At 23.6% G+C, this 17140-nt stretch overlaps 1 protein-coding gene across 1 annotated transcript in view; it reads left to right on the top strand.

Annotated features, from left to right (window-relative positions):
* Positions 1-17140, top strand: part of LOC117168908 (E3 ubiquitin-protein ligase MIB2) — a 56390-nt gene that overhangs the window by 37778 nt on the left and 1472 nt on the right. The window contains exons 10-11 of the mRNA XM_033354847.1: positions 4377-4594; positions 13070-13245. Of these exons, the coding sequence (XP_033210738.1) occupies positions 4377-4594; positions 13070-13245 (394 nt within the window). The remainder of the gene's footprint in view (positions 1-4376; positions 4595-13069; positions 13246-17140) is intronic.

The following is a 17140-nucleotide window of genomic DNA, read 5'->3' as shown; positions in this document are numbered from 1 at the left end:
ACCGTAAAGTCAGCTGGTAAGGTTATGGCTACAGTTTTTTGGGATGCACGTGGAATTATACTTATTGACTACTTAGAAAAGGGTAAAACAATCACTGGTGAAAATTATGCATCATTATTAGAGCAGCTGAAAGAAGAAATTAAAAAAAAAGAACGACCACATTTGGCGAGAAAAAAAATTCTCTTTCATCACGACAACGCCCGAGTTCACACATGCTTCGTCTCAATGGCTAAAATTGAAGAACTAAAATTCGAATTGGTCGAACACCCACCGTATTCACCAGATTTAGCCCCCAGTGACTTTTTCTTATTCCAAACTTGAAAAAATGGCTCGGTGGACAGAGATTTCCAGACAACGAAGACGTCATGCCTTTGTAAGTGCTTATTTTGAGGAACTTCCGAAAACGCACTTTTCTGAAGGATTAAAAAAACTTGAAAAGCGATTGACCAAGTGTATAGAGCTCCAAGGAGATTATGTTGAAAAATAAAAAAAATTTACCCAAAAAAAATTGTTTTTATACTTCATTCTAAGGACTTATTGAACTACCCTCGTATTTCATTTTTAGTTGTAAATCGATCTTTCCTCATTCCAAATTTAACAATTCGGATGCAAATTTGTCTTTTTAAATTGAAAATTCAACTATTTCGTTTAAAAGTCACGTATTTTGTTAACAAACAGATTTTTTTGTGGCAAATTATATTTTTCTTTGAAAGTTAATATTCTTGTTTAAAAATTCTTCTTTTCGGTTAAAAATTCAAGTATTCCAGTTAAATATTGATCATTTTATTTTAATATTTATCTTTTAAGTTTGATATAAAAATACTTGGCTGAAAGTTAAACTCTTTTTTTGAAAATTAATTTTTGTGGTTGAAGATTCATCTTTTTAATTAAAAGTTAATTTCTTCGGTTGCAAAAATCTGGGAATTTACTTGTGATCGCGGCAGTATTTAAGGTTTCATTATTTGAATAATGAATTTTAGAAAATAATTCTCTTTTTTATTTTGGGACAAGGAGTTTGGATAAAGAAATAAAATTACACTTGGAACAGTTTAATTTTTATATGAAAGGGGAAAGTTTTTAAAGAATTATAATTCGGATTTAGAAGAAAGGAATTTAAAAAATCCCTCTTCTAAGACGGAATTCGTCACAACTTGAAAGTTCCTTCTTCTCAATTTTAAATAAAGAAAGTTCTTCGAGCAGTTTTTACATTGCTCTTTTCAAACTCTAGTGTCGTTTTTTCAGTTAAAAATTCAACTACTTGGTTAAAAGTAAAAATCTGTTGTTGAAAAATATTTTTTTGGTTGCAGATTCATAATTTTAATTTAAAATTCATCTCTTGGGAAATTGAGCTACTATTTGGTTGAAAATAAATTTTTTTCATTAAAAAATTTAATTAATTGTTTGAAAATTTATTTTTCTCTGTGGAAAATTAATCTTTTTTGTAGAAAATTAATCTTCATGGTTAAAAATTCATATTTTCGGATAAAACTCAACTATTTCAGTTGAAGATTCATAATTTTAGTTGAAAAATCATCAGTTTAGTTGAAAATTAATTTCTTTAACTGAAAATTAAACTATTTTATTTTTAGTTGATAATCCATCTTTTCTCCTTTAAAATTCAATACTTTAGATGACAATTCGGCTTTTTAAATTGAAAATTAAACTATTTCGTTGAAAACTCACGTATTATGTTAAAACATCGATTTTTTCGGTAAAAAATTATATTTTTCTTTGAAAATTAATATTCTTGTTAAAAAAATCTTATCATTTTATTTTAAAGTTTATCTTGCAGGTTGGATATAAAATTTCTTGCCTGAAAGTTAAACTCTTTTGTTGAAAATTAATTTTTGTGTTTGAAAATTCATCTTTTTAATTAAAAATTCGTTTCTTTGGTTGCAAAATAAAATGAAATGAGGGATTGAAAACTTATTTTTTCTTTGGATGTTTTTTGGTTAAAAATAATTTTTTTTCCAACTGAAAATGTACTTATTATTATTCCAATTGAATATTCCATAATTTTAGTTAAACATTCATCTCCTTGGTTGAACATTCATTTTTTGACGAAAAATTTTATTGTTCAATTTTTGGTTAAAGAATCTATTTTTTAGTTGAAAATTCGTCCTTTATGGTGGAAATTAATCTCCTTGATGGAAAATTAATCGTTTTTGGTCAAAAATTCAACTATTCTAGTTAAAGATTCATCATTTCAGCTAAAACATCTTTCGGATGTTACTATTTTTTTGAAAGTTAGTTTTTTTTAAGTAATTTTTTAAACTGAAAATTTAACTCATTTTAATTGATAAATTCCATCTTTTTAGTTGAAAATTGATCTTTTTCGTAAACATTTTTTTTAACTACACATTTAATTATTTAGTTTCGGTTGAAAATTACTTTTTTCTTGTTCATAATTCAACTATTTGGTTGCAAATTTGTCTTCTTTAATTACAAATGTAACTATTTCTTTAGGAATTCATGTATTTGGTTGCAAATTTGTCTTCTTTAATTACAAATGTAACTATTTCTTTAGGAATTCATGTATTATGTTGAAAATTTGTATTTTTTGGATTAATTTTCTACATAAAAAATCTCAAAAAATTACATACATGTTTAATTAAATAACTTTTGCAGTTAATGTGAGTATTCTAATTCAAAATTCGGAAATTATTTATAAATTGAAGTGAAAATGGACGAAAAATTACTTAATTTTAAACAAAAAAAACAGCAGTAAATTTTCAACTGAAATTTCGAATTCTTATAGGAAAAATATGATATATGTGACATATATATATGTCAAAAAAAAAACAAATTTGATTTTAAAAAATCCACAACAAAAAATTTTCAAAAAAATGTGAATTCTCAACTATAACAGATTCATTTTCAATAAAACGTTGGTATTTGTAAAAAAAAACCGTTTTTCTACCAATAAAGAATAATTATCAACATAAAACGTAGATTTTGTACTAAATTATGGAATTTTTGATTCGAAAGTACGAATCTTCTATAAAATAGTTTAATTTTTCAACAAAAAATGTAAATTTTTAACCGAGACAGATTAATTTTTAATTAAACCGTTCGTTTTTTAATCAAAATAGGTTAAATTTCTACAGAAACAGATGAGTTTAAAACCAACAAAATTTGTTAGTCAAACAAAAAAAAATTTTAATCAAATTTTTGAATTTTCAAGCTAAGTAGACCAATTTTCAACAAAAGAGTTAAACATTAAACCAAAAAATATGACTTTGCAACCAAATTGCGGAATTTTCAACAAGTGAATTGAATTTTCAGAAAAATAAAAAAATGTTCAATTTATACAGAATGAGATGAATTTTCAACCGAAAAAAAATTACTTCGACAAAAATTTAAAAAATTGCAATCATATTATTGAATATTCAACCAAGAAGTCTTCATTTTTAACCAAATTGTTTGAATTCTTAACCAAAATACCCTAAAAGCGTTCAAATCCTTTGCAATCTCTTGAAATCTATTGAAATCTATTGAAATTCCTTCTTTTAAATATGCTAAAATACCTAAATAATTCTTTAAAATATATGAAAATATTCAATATTTGGAAATTTTGGAAATCTCCTGCAATCGCTTAGAATCTTCAAATATTTTAGCCTAACTCGATAAACCGAATAAAAAAGATGAATTTTCAACTGAAAAAAATTACTTCGACTAAAATTGAAAAAATTGCATTCAAATTATTGAATATTCAACCAAGAAGTATGACTTTTTCACCAAATTGTTTGATTTCTGAACCAAAATACCTTAAAAACGTACAAATCCTTTGAAATCTCTTAAAATTTATTGAAATTCCTTGAAATTTTTTTAATATATTAAAGTACCTAAATAATTCTTGAAAATCTTTCTAATTTCTTAAAATCTGTATAAATACCTTGAAATACATGAAAATCTTTTTAAATTTTATTAAAACATTCAAATATGCCGTAAAATTACATAAAATCTAATAATATTCCTTGAAATTCCGGGAAATTTTGGAAAGTTCTTTGAAATCCTTTATATCACTAGAAAATCATTAAAATATCTTATTGGGAGCCTGTAAAATTACTGAAATCCTTTGAAATTTTTAAAAAGTTCTTTTCAATATTTGGAAATCTTGGAAATCCGCTTCAATCTCTTGGAATCTTTTCAAATGTCTTAGCCTAACTCGATAAACCTAAAAAATTTTGAATAATTTTTCGGGTAGAAGTGAATACAAAAATTGTGGGAAAAAACTCAGTTTTTATTGATATTTTTTCACAGAGTAAAGATAACAAATACTAATCTTATTATGCCGATATGAGGTCTTTATAAGATTATTACAATCTTAGAGAAGAATGTAAAAATAAAGGACAAGCGACTGTTTTTTTTTGCAGATTTGGTTAAATTTGGCGAGGCAAGGGGCTAAAACTGAACTCGCCTTAGCTTGCTATCTCATCAGCCAGGACAGATCTGGCGCCGTATTAGAACATGCAAAAAATTCCAAGGGAAAAACTCCTCTAGATCTTCTTCCAGCTGATTCGGATACTGCAACTCTAAGGGATGTTTTGCGGTCTTATTACAGCCAAAGGAATAGTTTAAATCTCCAATCAAAGTAAGTATTTTTTATTTATAATTTTACTATATATATATTTTTTTTTCTAAGAAACTAAATGTTAGTAAAAAAAATCCAGGGCGAGTTTACCAATCACCAGAGTGCGCGATCTGTCCGGGTCCGTGTTCTGCGAAAATTCAAATTTAATACATGAAAAATATTTTTTTTTTCATACAAATTGTTTATAAAAGTTTATAGTTAATTCGTAAAATAAAGTCAGCGGGTCAGTTATTTGGTTTGAGAAGAAAAAATTCAATATTTCAAATATGGTCAGTTTTTTTGCATAGTTCTAAATTTCACAAACTTAATATTATTTTCTACTTAAAGAACGTTTCATAGAATCAGGAAATTACTGGGAATTTATATCTTTTTTAATTATGATATCATTAAATTTAACATGCGTAAGTAAAAAATCTTTCACTTTAAAAATTCTTCATTTTGGATGTTTATTTACAAGTATATATTTTTAATTTAAATAATTTTAAAGTGCAGTCCTGAAGACTTTACACAATTAAAATTTAAAAGCGTTTAAAGTTGAACATTTTTGATAAAGCAGTATTATTTTATCAACTGTAAATTTAAATAATGAATAAATAATTTTTCAAATGGATCCGTACTTTAACAGGGTGGCCGCTGGACCGGGAAATAACCGGGAAATGACCGGGAATTTTTCGAGACTGGGAAAAACCGGGAAATGGCAGTGAATTTTTTTGTTGAACAAAAACGATTTTAAATCAGTTCAAAATTTAAGAATTTTCAGATTTTAACGCTAAAACTTAAACGGTTTCAATCTGAAAGTCCTAGTCATTAAATAAATTTGAACGTGTGACTGAAAGTTTATAAACTATTTTCAACTTAAAAATTACTTCATAATAATATATTCTTAATTAGAGGATTTTATTAAATTTAAAATATTGTTTCAGTCTAAAATATTCAATTTTTAACCCACTCTATTAGAATTTTAATATTAAAAAAAAAGATTAATTATTGAATATTTATCAATATTTGAATTTTTATTTAATACAAGTAAATTGAAACCAAATATTTAAAAGTTAAGAATCTATAACTGAATTGTTTGATGTAGAAACCCTGGAATCGTTAAAGTTTTGAAGAGCCTTTAAACTTTAAACGTTACAATTTTAATTGTTTTATTTGAAAAACGCTTAATTTGTAAGTAAAATTAAAAAATTTTGATGTATAATATACAAAAGAACATTTGTAGAAAAAGTTTGAGTAATTTAAAGAGATATTTAGGAGTTTTAAAAAGATAAAGAATGATAATGAAAATTTTAGAAAGTTTTCTTCAAATATTCTAGAATCTTTTTTGAAAATCTTGTTTAAATCTTTGAAAAACTTTTTAAATATTCTCTTAAATTAATTTTTCAAAATGAAAACTTATTTTTAATTTTCCTAGGAATCTTAAGAAAATGTTTTTATTCTTTTGAAGACTTTAACAATTCTTGAAAAGAATCTAATTTTTTTGTTTAAAATCTGCATTTTTTTTATATTAGACTATCATTTCATGTTTTACATTATGTTTGAATCTTTTCAAAACTTCTACATATCTCTTAAAATTACTCAAATTTCGCCTACAAATAATAAATGTTCAATTGCTATTTATACATCCAAATTTTAAAGAAATTTTCTAAAATTTGCAGGATTTTCTGAAAGTTTTAGAAAAAATTCAATTAATTTTGACAGATATTTAGAAGTTTTGAAAAAATTTCCAAAATAATTAAAAATTTAAAACTAACTAAATTTAAATATATAAAAAAATTTTAGTACCTTAAATTTTATACGCGTAAATTATTGAGCATTTGAATCAAACATTTTTTAATTTAAAAACTTTTAAATTTCAATATCAAAAGTTCGAGATTTAGCAGTTCCACTTTGAATACTTTCATTTGCAGCTCAGTTTTTATTACCTCAAGTGGAACATTTTTTAGCGTTATTGTTCCATTCTTTAAATTTTATTTACTGTGAAAAATGTTTGCCACCCTGTTTAAGTATTTAAAAACGGAACAATAATTTGTTTGATTATTAAAAATTGTCATTAAAAAATGTAAAGGTGCGACTGACACTTTATAAACTACTTTCAACTTAAAAAATAACTTCATAATAAGCCATCCGTAATTAAAGACTTTTATTAAATTAAAAATATTGCTTCAGTCTGAGTTGTTCACTTTTTAACCAATTTTTTTTTTAAATTTCGTAATTTAGAAAAAGAGCAATTATTCAATATTTAGCAATATTTCACGGTTTATTTAATACGAGTGAATTGAAACCAAATCATTAAAAGTAAACAATTTAAAATTGAATTGTTTAACGTAGAAAACTTTGAATCTCTAGAATTTCAAAGCGCTTTTAAACTTTTAACGTTGCAATTTTTATTGTTCCACTTTAAAGAATGTTTAATTTGTAAACGAAAGTGTTGAATTTTTATGTAGAAATAGTAATTAAACACTTATTATTTGTAGAAAAATTTTGAATAATTTTAGGAGATATTTAGAAGTTTCGAAAATATTCAAAATTAATTTAAAACTTGAAAATATGTCAAGTAATTTGAACGAAGTGTGTGCAAATATTTTTCAGAACTTCTAAACATATTTTAAAATGAATAGAATTTTTCCTACAACTTTGGAAAGCTCTTAAAATATTTTTAAATATTCTGCTAAAATATTTTTTTAAATGAAAATCATTTTCAATCATTCATCATTTTCATATTTAAACATTTTTAAACCAACTGTTTTGGAGAAAAATCTTCTTTTTTCATTAAAACTGTATCGGTTGAAGTTTCTTCTCTTTGGTTTAAAATTTGTCTTTTATTGTTTTATTTTTGATTAAAACCTGATAGTTTGTGTTTGAAAAGTTACATGATTTGTTGAAAATTCGTCCTTTTTGGTTGAATTAAACGGCTTTTAATTAAAATATTTTTTATATTAAAATATCAATTGTTACGTTTTACATTGTTTGTTCAAGATTCATCTCTTTGGTTTAAAATAAACTATTTTGATTAAAACCAGATTTTTTCGTTAAAAATTTAGTAACTAAAATTTAGCTTGTTTGTTTTTCGGTTAAAATACGCCTCTTTTAGTTTAAAAATGAACCGTTTGGATGAAAATTGAACTAATTTTTTTTAAGTTCGATTTTCTTTTCTTGAAAATTAATAGTTTTAGTTGAAAATTCAACTTTTTTTTGTTGAAAATTTTTACTTTTTTCTTCGAAAATTATTCCTCCTGTTTGCTAATTCATTTATTTTAATTAAAAATTAATTTCGTTGGCTAAAAATTGAACTACTTTATTAAAAATATTTTTGTTGTTAAAAATTAATTTTTAGTTGAAAACTCGACTTTTTAGTATAAAATTAGTCTTCTTCTTTGAAAATTTGACTTTTTTTATTAGAAATCAATTTTGTTGCTGTTGAAAATTGAAGCATTTTGTTAAAAATTCCTTTTTTTTCGTTCAAAATGATTTTTTTGAATGAAAATTTAACTAATTTTTTTGAAATTCATTTTTTTTTCTTGAACATTAACCTTTTTAGTTGGAAATTTTATCCATGTTTTTGAAAATTTACTTTTTTTTAGAAAATTATTCTTCTTCATTGGAAATTCATTTCTTTTTGTTAAAATTTTAAATATATTGTTAAAAATATATTTTTTTTATTAAAAATTAATTTTCTAGATGAAACCTCGACTTTTTGGTAGAAAATCTTCTTGTTTGAATATTTATCTTGTTTGGTTGGAAATCTATTATTTTTGGTTGAAGGTTTAAGTATTTTGTTAAAAACTCTTTTTTTGGTTCTAGATTATTTTTTTAAACTGAAAATTGAACTATTTCATTTTTGGTTATTACATTTTTTTGTTGGAAATCCATTTCTTTCGATGAAAATTTAACAATTTAATTAAATTTTTTGTTGCTAAAAATTAATTTTTGAACATAAAAATTGAGTGTTTCATTTAAGATTGTTCTTTTTTATTTAAATTCAACTGTTTTTAAAATTTTAATATTAAAATGGTTTTTGGTTGACACATCAACTATTTCATTTTTCTTTGAAAATTAGTCTTTTCTGGTTCACAGTTATACTACTTTGTTAAAAAGTCTTATTTTTGGTTTAAGATTCATTACTTTAGTTGAAAATTCAACTATTCTATTGAAAAATTCGCTTTTTTTACTTGAAAGTTAATTTTTTTAACATAAAATTCAACTATTCCATCTTTTGTTGAAGATTAATTTCTTTAGTTGAAAATGTATCAATTTTGTTGAAAATTTGTTCTCCTTCTAGTAGAAAATTTTACTTTTTTAGTTGTAACGTTAATCATTTAGTTGGAAATTTATGTACTTTGTTGAAAATTTATATTTCCTGTAAACTCATCATTTTTGTTGAAAGTTGAACTATTTCATTTTTGGTTCAGAATTTATCTTCATTAGTTGAAAATTCTATGATTTGGTAGAAAAAAATATAAAATGTTATCAAAAAATGTACTTTGAATTTTTATTAGTAGAAAATTGGTAGAAAAAGGGGCTTTCGATGAAATTTTGACTTTCTGATATCTTGGTAATGCTTATCGAAGGTTTAAATGATACAATTTCACCGAAAAACCTTTTTCATATAATAAATACCTTCCGTACCATAAATAGTTTCGATAACATAAATAGTTCTCTAGACCATAAATGTTCATCAAAACTACATTACCGATGATGAGTATGGCCCCACCTCTATTTTGATGATTGCTTAACTACTTTTAATGTTAGTTATATGAGTTAATATTTTTTCTCTTAAATAGGTTGAAAATTATTAGAATTGTATTTAAAACGAGCTAGGATAAATTCATTTAGTTGAGATATTGCAAAAATAGTGCAATCTTCAATGTTTTATTATAATTTAAACAAAGTCTTAGATAATTTCTTTAATTCCAAATGTGTCCAAGTTTGTTTTTAATCGTTTTTTTAATAATCAATTGAATTTTTATATTTTTTAATTATAACATTCAGTTTACAGTGCACAATTTTAAAATCTTTCAGTTACAAACTTTCGATTTCGAATTTTAATTTTTAAGCGTACAATTTTTAATAAAAAAATTTTTTAATGTAGTTATAAAGACTTGATAGTTTAAAAATTATTAGTGTTTGAAATCTACAATTTTTTATGGAAAAAACCTTTTTAGTTGGTCGACTGTGAATTTAACTTATAATTGTTTTTAAAATTGAACTATAAATTAAGTATAAACTAGTGAATAATCTTTAATTTTATGAGGTGATTCGGAATCTGATCAAAATTTAAGAATTCCCAGATTTTAACGTTAAAAATTAAACTGTTCCAATTTGAAAGTCTTTGCAGTTATCCAAATGTAAACGCCCGATTGAATTTCAAATATTGTTTTAGTGTAAAAATTGAAAATGTAAGTTTTGAAATTTTTCAATCAAGAAAAATAACAATGACCTAATATTGATAAATATTTGATTTTCCAAGTAAAATCTGTAATTATGAGTCAAATATTTAAAACTAAACGACCAACTAAACTTTGAAAATTACAATTTTAAGTGTTCTATTTGAAAAAAATCAACTTACAATTAAAACTGTTAAATTTCCTAGGAAAAGTTTGAGTAAGTTGAAGAGATTTAAAAGGTCTAAAAAGATTCAAAATTAATTAAAAATTTGAAATGAATTCAAATAATTTAAACAAAGTGTCTACATATACCGACAAATTCCGGCTATTCTTACTGGAATTTCCGTGCCTCGCAACCTAATTTGAAACATAATATCGATTTTTTCAGATTTCGAACCAAAAATTTAAAAGAATTTTAAGGATCATTAAAAGCTTCAAAAGAATAAAAAAAAATTTTTACGATTCTGAGAAGATTCCAAAAATAATTTAAAATTTCAATAAATAAAATTTTGAAGCTTTTGAAAGATTTTTCAACTATTTAAAATGGCAATAATTTAGTTTTTAATTTAAGTTTTCAGTTTATAATAAAAATGTAATTATTCAATTTTTAATATTTCTGGCTTAAAATTGCTAAAAAATATTTGCAGCTCAGTTTGTATTACTTCAAATGGAACATTTTTTAGTTTTAGATTTCGAATTTTTTAATTTTATTGAGCGTGAAAAATGTTGGCGAATCGGGAAACGACCGGGGATTTTTTTATGTGATTAAAACGGCCTACCTGTATATCATTTAAAATCTTTAAAGCACCCCTTTAAGACGACTGAGCTCCCTAGAAATGCCTTGAAATCCTCTAGAAATTCCTAAAAATTCTTTGAAATTCCTTGAAATCTTAAAAATCCATTAGAATCTCTAAAAATCGATTCAAATCCTTGAAATTTTGAGAAATATTTTGAAATTACTAGATCCCTTAAAATCTCTGGAATCCTTTTAAAATGCATTACATTGTTTCCGATGGAATTTTTTTAAATCTCTTGAAATCTCTTGGGTTCTCACACAAAATACGTGATATGTTTAGGGGGGGGGGGGTCTGCAGAAATATCATTCGTCCTTTAAAAACTGTGGAAATAATTTTAAATTCTTCGAGATTCTTTGAAGTTCTGATACAAATTTAAAAATAATACTAGATCTTCCTTTAAAATTCATTTAATTCTTTTTAATCCGCGAAATCTTCCCGAATCTCTAAATCCCTTTCAGATGATCAATTTCCTCTCTCTGGTTCTTTACTAAACAATAAAAATAAGATAGAGTTGAAAAAAATAGATTTTGCGATAGAAAAAGATTTTCCGTCCCTAAATAAATTTTCTTTTTTTTCCTAGTTGGATAAAATCCCCTTGTTTTTCGTGATTGCTCGATCCGCTATTAGTTCTCAATTCTATTTTTGTTTCAAATTAAAATGTTAGATTTTGAACAATTATACACTTGGGACTATCAAAATTCGGCAGACTTAATTTAAAATTATTAAAATTATTAAGTTGTGAATTATTTAATTTTAATTTTTCAAATATGAAGACTTTCAATTTGGAAAATGTAGCCGACAAATTGAAAATTTTCCGGTTCATAATTTTTCATAATTGCCAGTTTACAATTATTCAATTTATAAATCATGTTACTGAAAATAGTACATTTTTAGCGTCATCAATTTAAAGTGAGATATTGGAAACTTTAGAATTTTAAATTTAATGATTAAATCTGTTTTAATTTAAAAAATCAGTTTAATTAATAATTAAATTTTTGCAATTTCAAAAGCTATAAACTTCAAAAATGTTTAATATTCCGACTAAACTTTTCAATTATTAAAACTTTAACTTTCAATATCCTAAAAAATTCATTTTTTCCAATGTTAAATGCTTGAAAATTGAAATTGTTTAACTATTAAGACTTTCAATCTAAAATTGTAAACATTTTTGGAATTTTGAGCGATTTTAATTTAATTATTTAACCTAAAAACTTTCAATTCAAAACTTTAGCCGGAAAATTTTTTATTTTCTTGTACAAAAATGGTACATTCTAATGTGAAACACAATTTCATCATTTGTGAGGATTTAATTTAAAATGATTCAATTTCAGACGCTGCCAGTTGATACAAGTTAATTTATAAATCATCAAACTGTGAAATTATTAAATTTTAGTTTCTGCAAATTAAAAGTAAACGATGCACGATTTCAACTTGAAATTTTACAATTTTCGATCTTTCATTCACCTTTGTTAAACGTCAAATTGTTCTCGACTTTTAATTTGAAACTGTAGCAGAAAAAAATCGGAATTTTCTAGTCCAAAAATGGTAAATTCCAGTGTGAAATAAAATTAAAATTCAGGCGCCCCTTAGTTTAATATTCTCCAGTTTCAAAATCATCAAACTGAAATAATTACATTTTAGCGTCTTTAAATTAAAATTATATCACGGTGGAAGGTTTCCACTGGAAATTATACCATTTTTATTGTTTAAATTCACATTTTTGCAATTTCAAATACTTTAAATTTCAATTTGTTTTCAATATTTCACCTAAGTTAGATGTCTGAAAAAATAGTTTTTCTATTATTTTAAGAATCAAAATATTCTAACTGACGTTTAAAAAAAAAAGACATTATTTATGAAAAATATTAAAATTCGCAACAAAAATGCTGTTTCTCATTTTAAAAATAACTAAATAATTGTAAAGTGTAATTATTTGTTTAAAAATTCTTTCATAAAAAAATGTTAGTAGTGATCTAGATTCTAAAGCCATAGACACCATAGAAAAATGTACTTTCAAAATTGTGAACAGCAGAGTTGTAGAGAATGTTCTCCCCGAAAAATAGCCGTCATTAATTAAAATGCAATCTTTTTTCAAAAACTGGTAAGCAGCAATGGTCAGAAAAAATTAAATTGCAAAAAACATGGTTAAAATTGAAGTTTTTTTTAATGTGAATTTTAATCTGTTTCGTCCAATTTAATGTTTTTTATTTGGAATTAATTACTTTAATTTAAAATAATAAAATAAATAATAAATGTTATATTTCAAAACAAAAATTTGTTTTCAATTAAAGCCTAGAGAATAGTTCAGCGGGACGTAGCGAGGAACCGCCGACGAATAACTTTGACACTATAACTGAACCCGAAGACTCCAGGAAAGTCTCTCGCGGCTCTGGTGACGCCGACGAGTGCCGAAGTTGTAGAGGCACTCCAAAACGAACCGCTTCAGGAGCTAGTGTTACAATTAGAGGTAAGCTTCTTTCTTTCCTTACAAATGTTTCAAATCATTCCCAAACGAGGGGGGAAGAACTCTGGTAATCCGATGTAATCCCATTGTAATCTAGAGCAATCCAATTATGATCCAGATAAGTCGGAGTACTTTAGGTTAAATATTTATCCATTTGTTTGAAAAATCCTCTTTCGTTAAAAATTTAGGTATTTTCTGTGAAATGAATCTACTTTGTAGGAAATTTATCAATTTTAGGAAAAAGTTATCTCTTGTATTGAAAATTCGTTTTTGTGTGTTGAAAATTAAACTATTTTGGTAAAAAAATTCTTTTCTTTGGTTGAAAATTTGTTTTGATAACTGAAAATTGAACTATTCCATTTTAATGGTAAATTTTCCTTTTTTAGTTAAAAATTCATGTATTTTGTTCAAAATTCGTCTTTTTTAAATAGAATTTTAATCTTTTTAACTATTCCATTTTCATTTCTAAATTTTCCTTTTTTAGTTGAAAATTCATAAATTTTATTAAAAAATCGTTTTTTTCGTAGAATATTAATGTTTTCTGTTAAAAAATGAAAATTAAAAAAATTCTTTTCTTTGGTTGAAAATTTGTTTTGATAACTGAACATTGAACCATTCGATGTTTGAAAAAAATTGATGTATTTTGCTCAAAATTCATTTTTTTACAGAATTTTAATCTTTTTAACTGTTCCATTTTAATTTGTAAATTTTCCTTTTTTAGTTGAAAATTCATGAAATTATTTTAAAATATTTTTTTGTTGTAGAATATTAATATTTTTGGTTAAAAATTGAAAATGAAAAAAATTCCTTTCTTTGGATGGAAATTTGTTTTGATAACTGAAAATTGAACCATTCGATGTTTGTTGAAAAATGATGTTTTTTGTTCAAAATTCGTTTTTTTGTTTTTTTTTATAGAATTTTAATCTTGTTAACTATTCCATTTTAATTGTAAATTTTCATTTTTTAGTTAAAAATTCATGTATTTTATTTAAAATTTGTATTTTTTGCTAGAAAATCAATGTTCTTGTTTTAAATATCATCTCTTTGGCTAAAAATTTACCTGATTCATTGAAAATTCGTCTTTTGGGTTATAAATAAGTTCATGTTTTTGCTTCAAAGTTCATCTATTTTGTTAGAAATTTTTTTTCATTGATTGTAAATTAATTGTTGCAATTGAAAATTCAACTATTTAATTTTCGATGATTTGATCTTTTTAGTTGAAAATTGAGCCTATTTTTATTTTTAAATTTTTATTTTTAAATATTTGTATTTTAAACTATTTGATTTAAAATTCGTGTATTTTGCTGACAGTTCGTTTTTTTGTATAGAACAAATTTTTTTTTAAATATTCTCTTTTGAAATTTAATTTACTTTGCATAAAATTCAATAATTTCGTAAAAGGCATTTTTTAAAATCGAAAATTCAACTGTTGTTTTGAAAATTCGTGTTTTTAGTGTAAAAATCCAACTCTGGTTGAAAATTCGTCTAATTCGGTAAAGAAATATTGTTCTTGTTTAAAAATTCCTGGTTTTAGCTGAAAATCCAACTATTTAGTTGAAAAATATTCCACTTTGTTAAACATTAAACACTTTTTTTATGATTTATAATTTAAAACGGTTTTGGATCAAATATAAAACACATTTTTTATTGAAAGTTTACCTCTTGTTCAAAAATAATTCTACGTTGAAGAAAATTCGTCTTTCTTTTACTGAAAATTAATTTTTTCATTGAAAAGTTAACTATAATATTTTTTGTTGAAAACTATTCTTTTTAATTAAGGAATTAACTATTTGGTTGAAAATTTAAACTGTTTATTTATTTTTAATTAAAATTTGCTTTGGTTCAATTTTCAAATATTTAATTTTTGTTGAAGATTCATCTCTTTTGGTTAAAAGATATACAACAAATTCAATAATTTTGTTAGAAATTAAACTGTTTAGTTGAAATTGTGTTTTTAAACATTGAAAATTATTTTTCTAAAGTATAGCTTGAAAAAGTATAAGCTTGAAAAGATTCCTCATTTTATATAAAAATCCATCTCATGGGTTAAAAATTAAACTATTTACTTGGATATTCATTTTTGTTTGATTGAAAATTAATATTTTAACTGAAAATTTGACTATTTCATTTTTTGTGGAAAACTTATCGTTTTTAGTTGACAATTCTACCATTTAGTTTAAAGTTAATATTTTTTAGTTGAAAATTCAAATTCTTCGTCGAAAATTCATCTTTTTGGGTATCAATTTATTCTTCTTGGTTAAAAATTCAACTTTTTGATATGAAAAGTTAACTGTTTTGTTGAAAAGTCATCTTTTTTGTTTACCCTGTTTTGATTAAAAATAAAAATTTGTTTCATTTCAAGCATCAAATATTAGATTTTTTGTTTAAAATTCATATCTTTTGGTTAACATATTTCTACTTTGTAGAAAATTCAACAATTTTATTAAAGTCGATTTTTGTTGGTAATAATTTAATTTTCAACTGAATATTTAACTATTTCATTTGAAGTTTCATCCTTTTAGTTGAAAATTCATCTCTTTGGTTAAAAATCAAACTGTTTTGTGGAAAATGCTTTTTTTTATAAAATATTAGTTTTTTAACAAAGTATAACTATTTAAGTTGAAGATGCCTCATTTTAGTTAAAAATCCATCTCATTAAAAAAAATGTATTTATTATTATTTGTATTATTTTATTATTAATTTATTTATGATGATTATTATTATGAATTATTAAAAAAAAATTTAATTACATTTTTAACTAAAAATTTAACTGTTCCATTTTTGGTGGAAAACATATCTTTTTGAATTTTAAAAATTCAACTATTTGGTTGAAAGTTGATCTTTTTTAGTTGTAAATTGAACTACTTGGTCACAAAATTGATCTTTTTCGCTGGAAAAATATCCTTCTTCGTTGAAAATTATTTTTTTTTTTTTTAATTAAACGTCCTTGTTAAGAAGTATATTTATTGTTTGAAAGTTAACTGTTTTGTTGAAAAATTGACGTTTTTGTTTCCTTTAACTGTTTTTGATTTAAAATTAAAATCTGGGTCGATTCAAACGTGAAATATTACATTTTTTATTTTAAATTCATCTTTTTTGGTTAGAAATAATTCTACTTTGTTCCAAACGTCAAATATTACATTTTTTGTTGAAAATTCATCTCTTTTGGTTAGAAATAATTCTGCTTTGTAGACAATTCCAGAGTTTTATAAGAGTCGGTTTTTGTTGTTGAAAATGCAATTTGCAACTGAATATTTAACTATGTCATTTGAAGTTATATCCTTTTAGTTAAAAATTCATCTATTTGGTTAAAAATCAAACTATTTTGTCGAAAATGTCATTTTTTTATAGAATATTAATTTTTTAAAGAAGTATGACTATTTCAGTTGAAGCTTCCTCATTTTAGCTGAAAATTTATCTCTTGGGTTTAAAATTTAACTATTATGTTGATCATTCGTTTTTGTTTGATTGAAAATTAATTTTTCAACCGAAAATTATTCTATTTTGTTGAAAATTAAAGATCCTTGTTAAAAGGTATATTTTTTGTTTGAAAGTTAACTGCTTATTTGAAAAGTCGTCGTTTTTGTTTACTTTAACTGTTTTGATTAAAAATTAAAGTCTGTTTTGATGCAAAAATCAAATATTAATTTTTTCGTTGAAAATTCATCCTTTTTTGTTAAAAATAATTCTTCTTTGTAGAAAATTCTACAATTGTATTAAAGTTGTTTTTTAAGGTAAATATCAGTTAAAGGTTAAACATTTCAGTTGAAAATTTATCTATTTGATTCAAAATCAAACTGTTTTGTTGAAAGAACTTTTTATTATAGAATATTAATTTTTTAACGAACTATGTCTATTTCAGTTATAATAATTTTCAGTAAAAAAGACGACTTTTCAA

This window comes from Belonocnema kinseyi, chromosome 3 (assembly GCF_010883055.1).
Source record: "Belonocnema kinseyi isolate 2016_QV_RU_SX_M_011 chromosome 3, B_treatae_v1, whole genome shotgun sequence".
NCBI classification, from domain to species: domain Eukaryota; kingdom Metazoa; phylum Arthropoda; class Insecta; order Hymenoptera; family Cynipidae; genus Belonocnema; species Belonocnema kinseyi.
The sequence above is the reverse complement of the archived record's forward strand: the minus strand, read 5'-3'. Positions and strand labels throughout refer to the sequence as shown.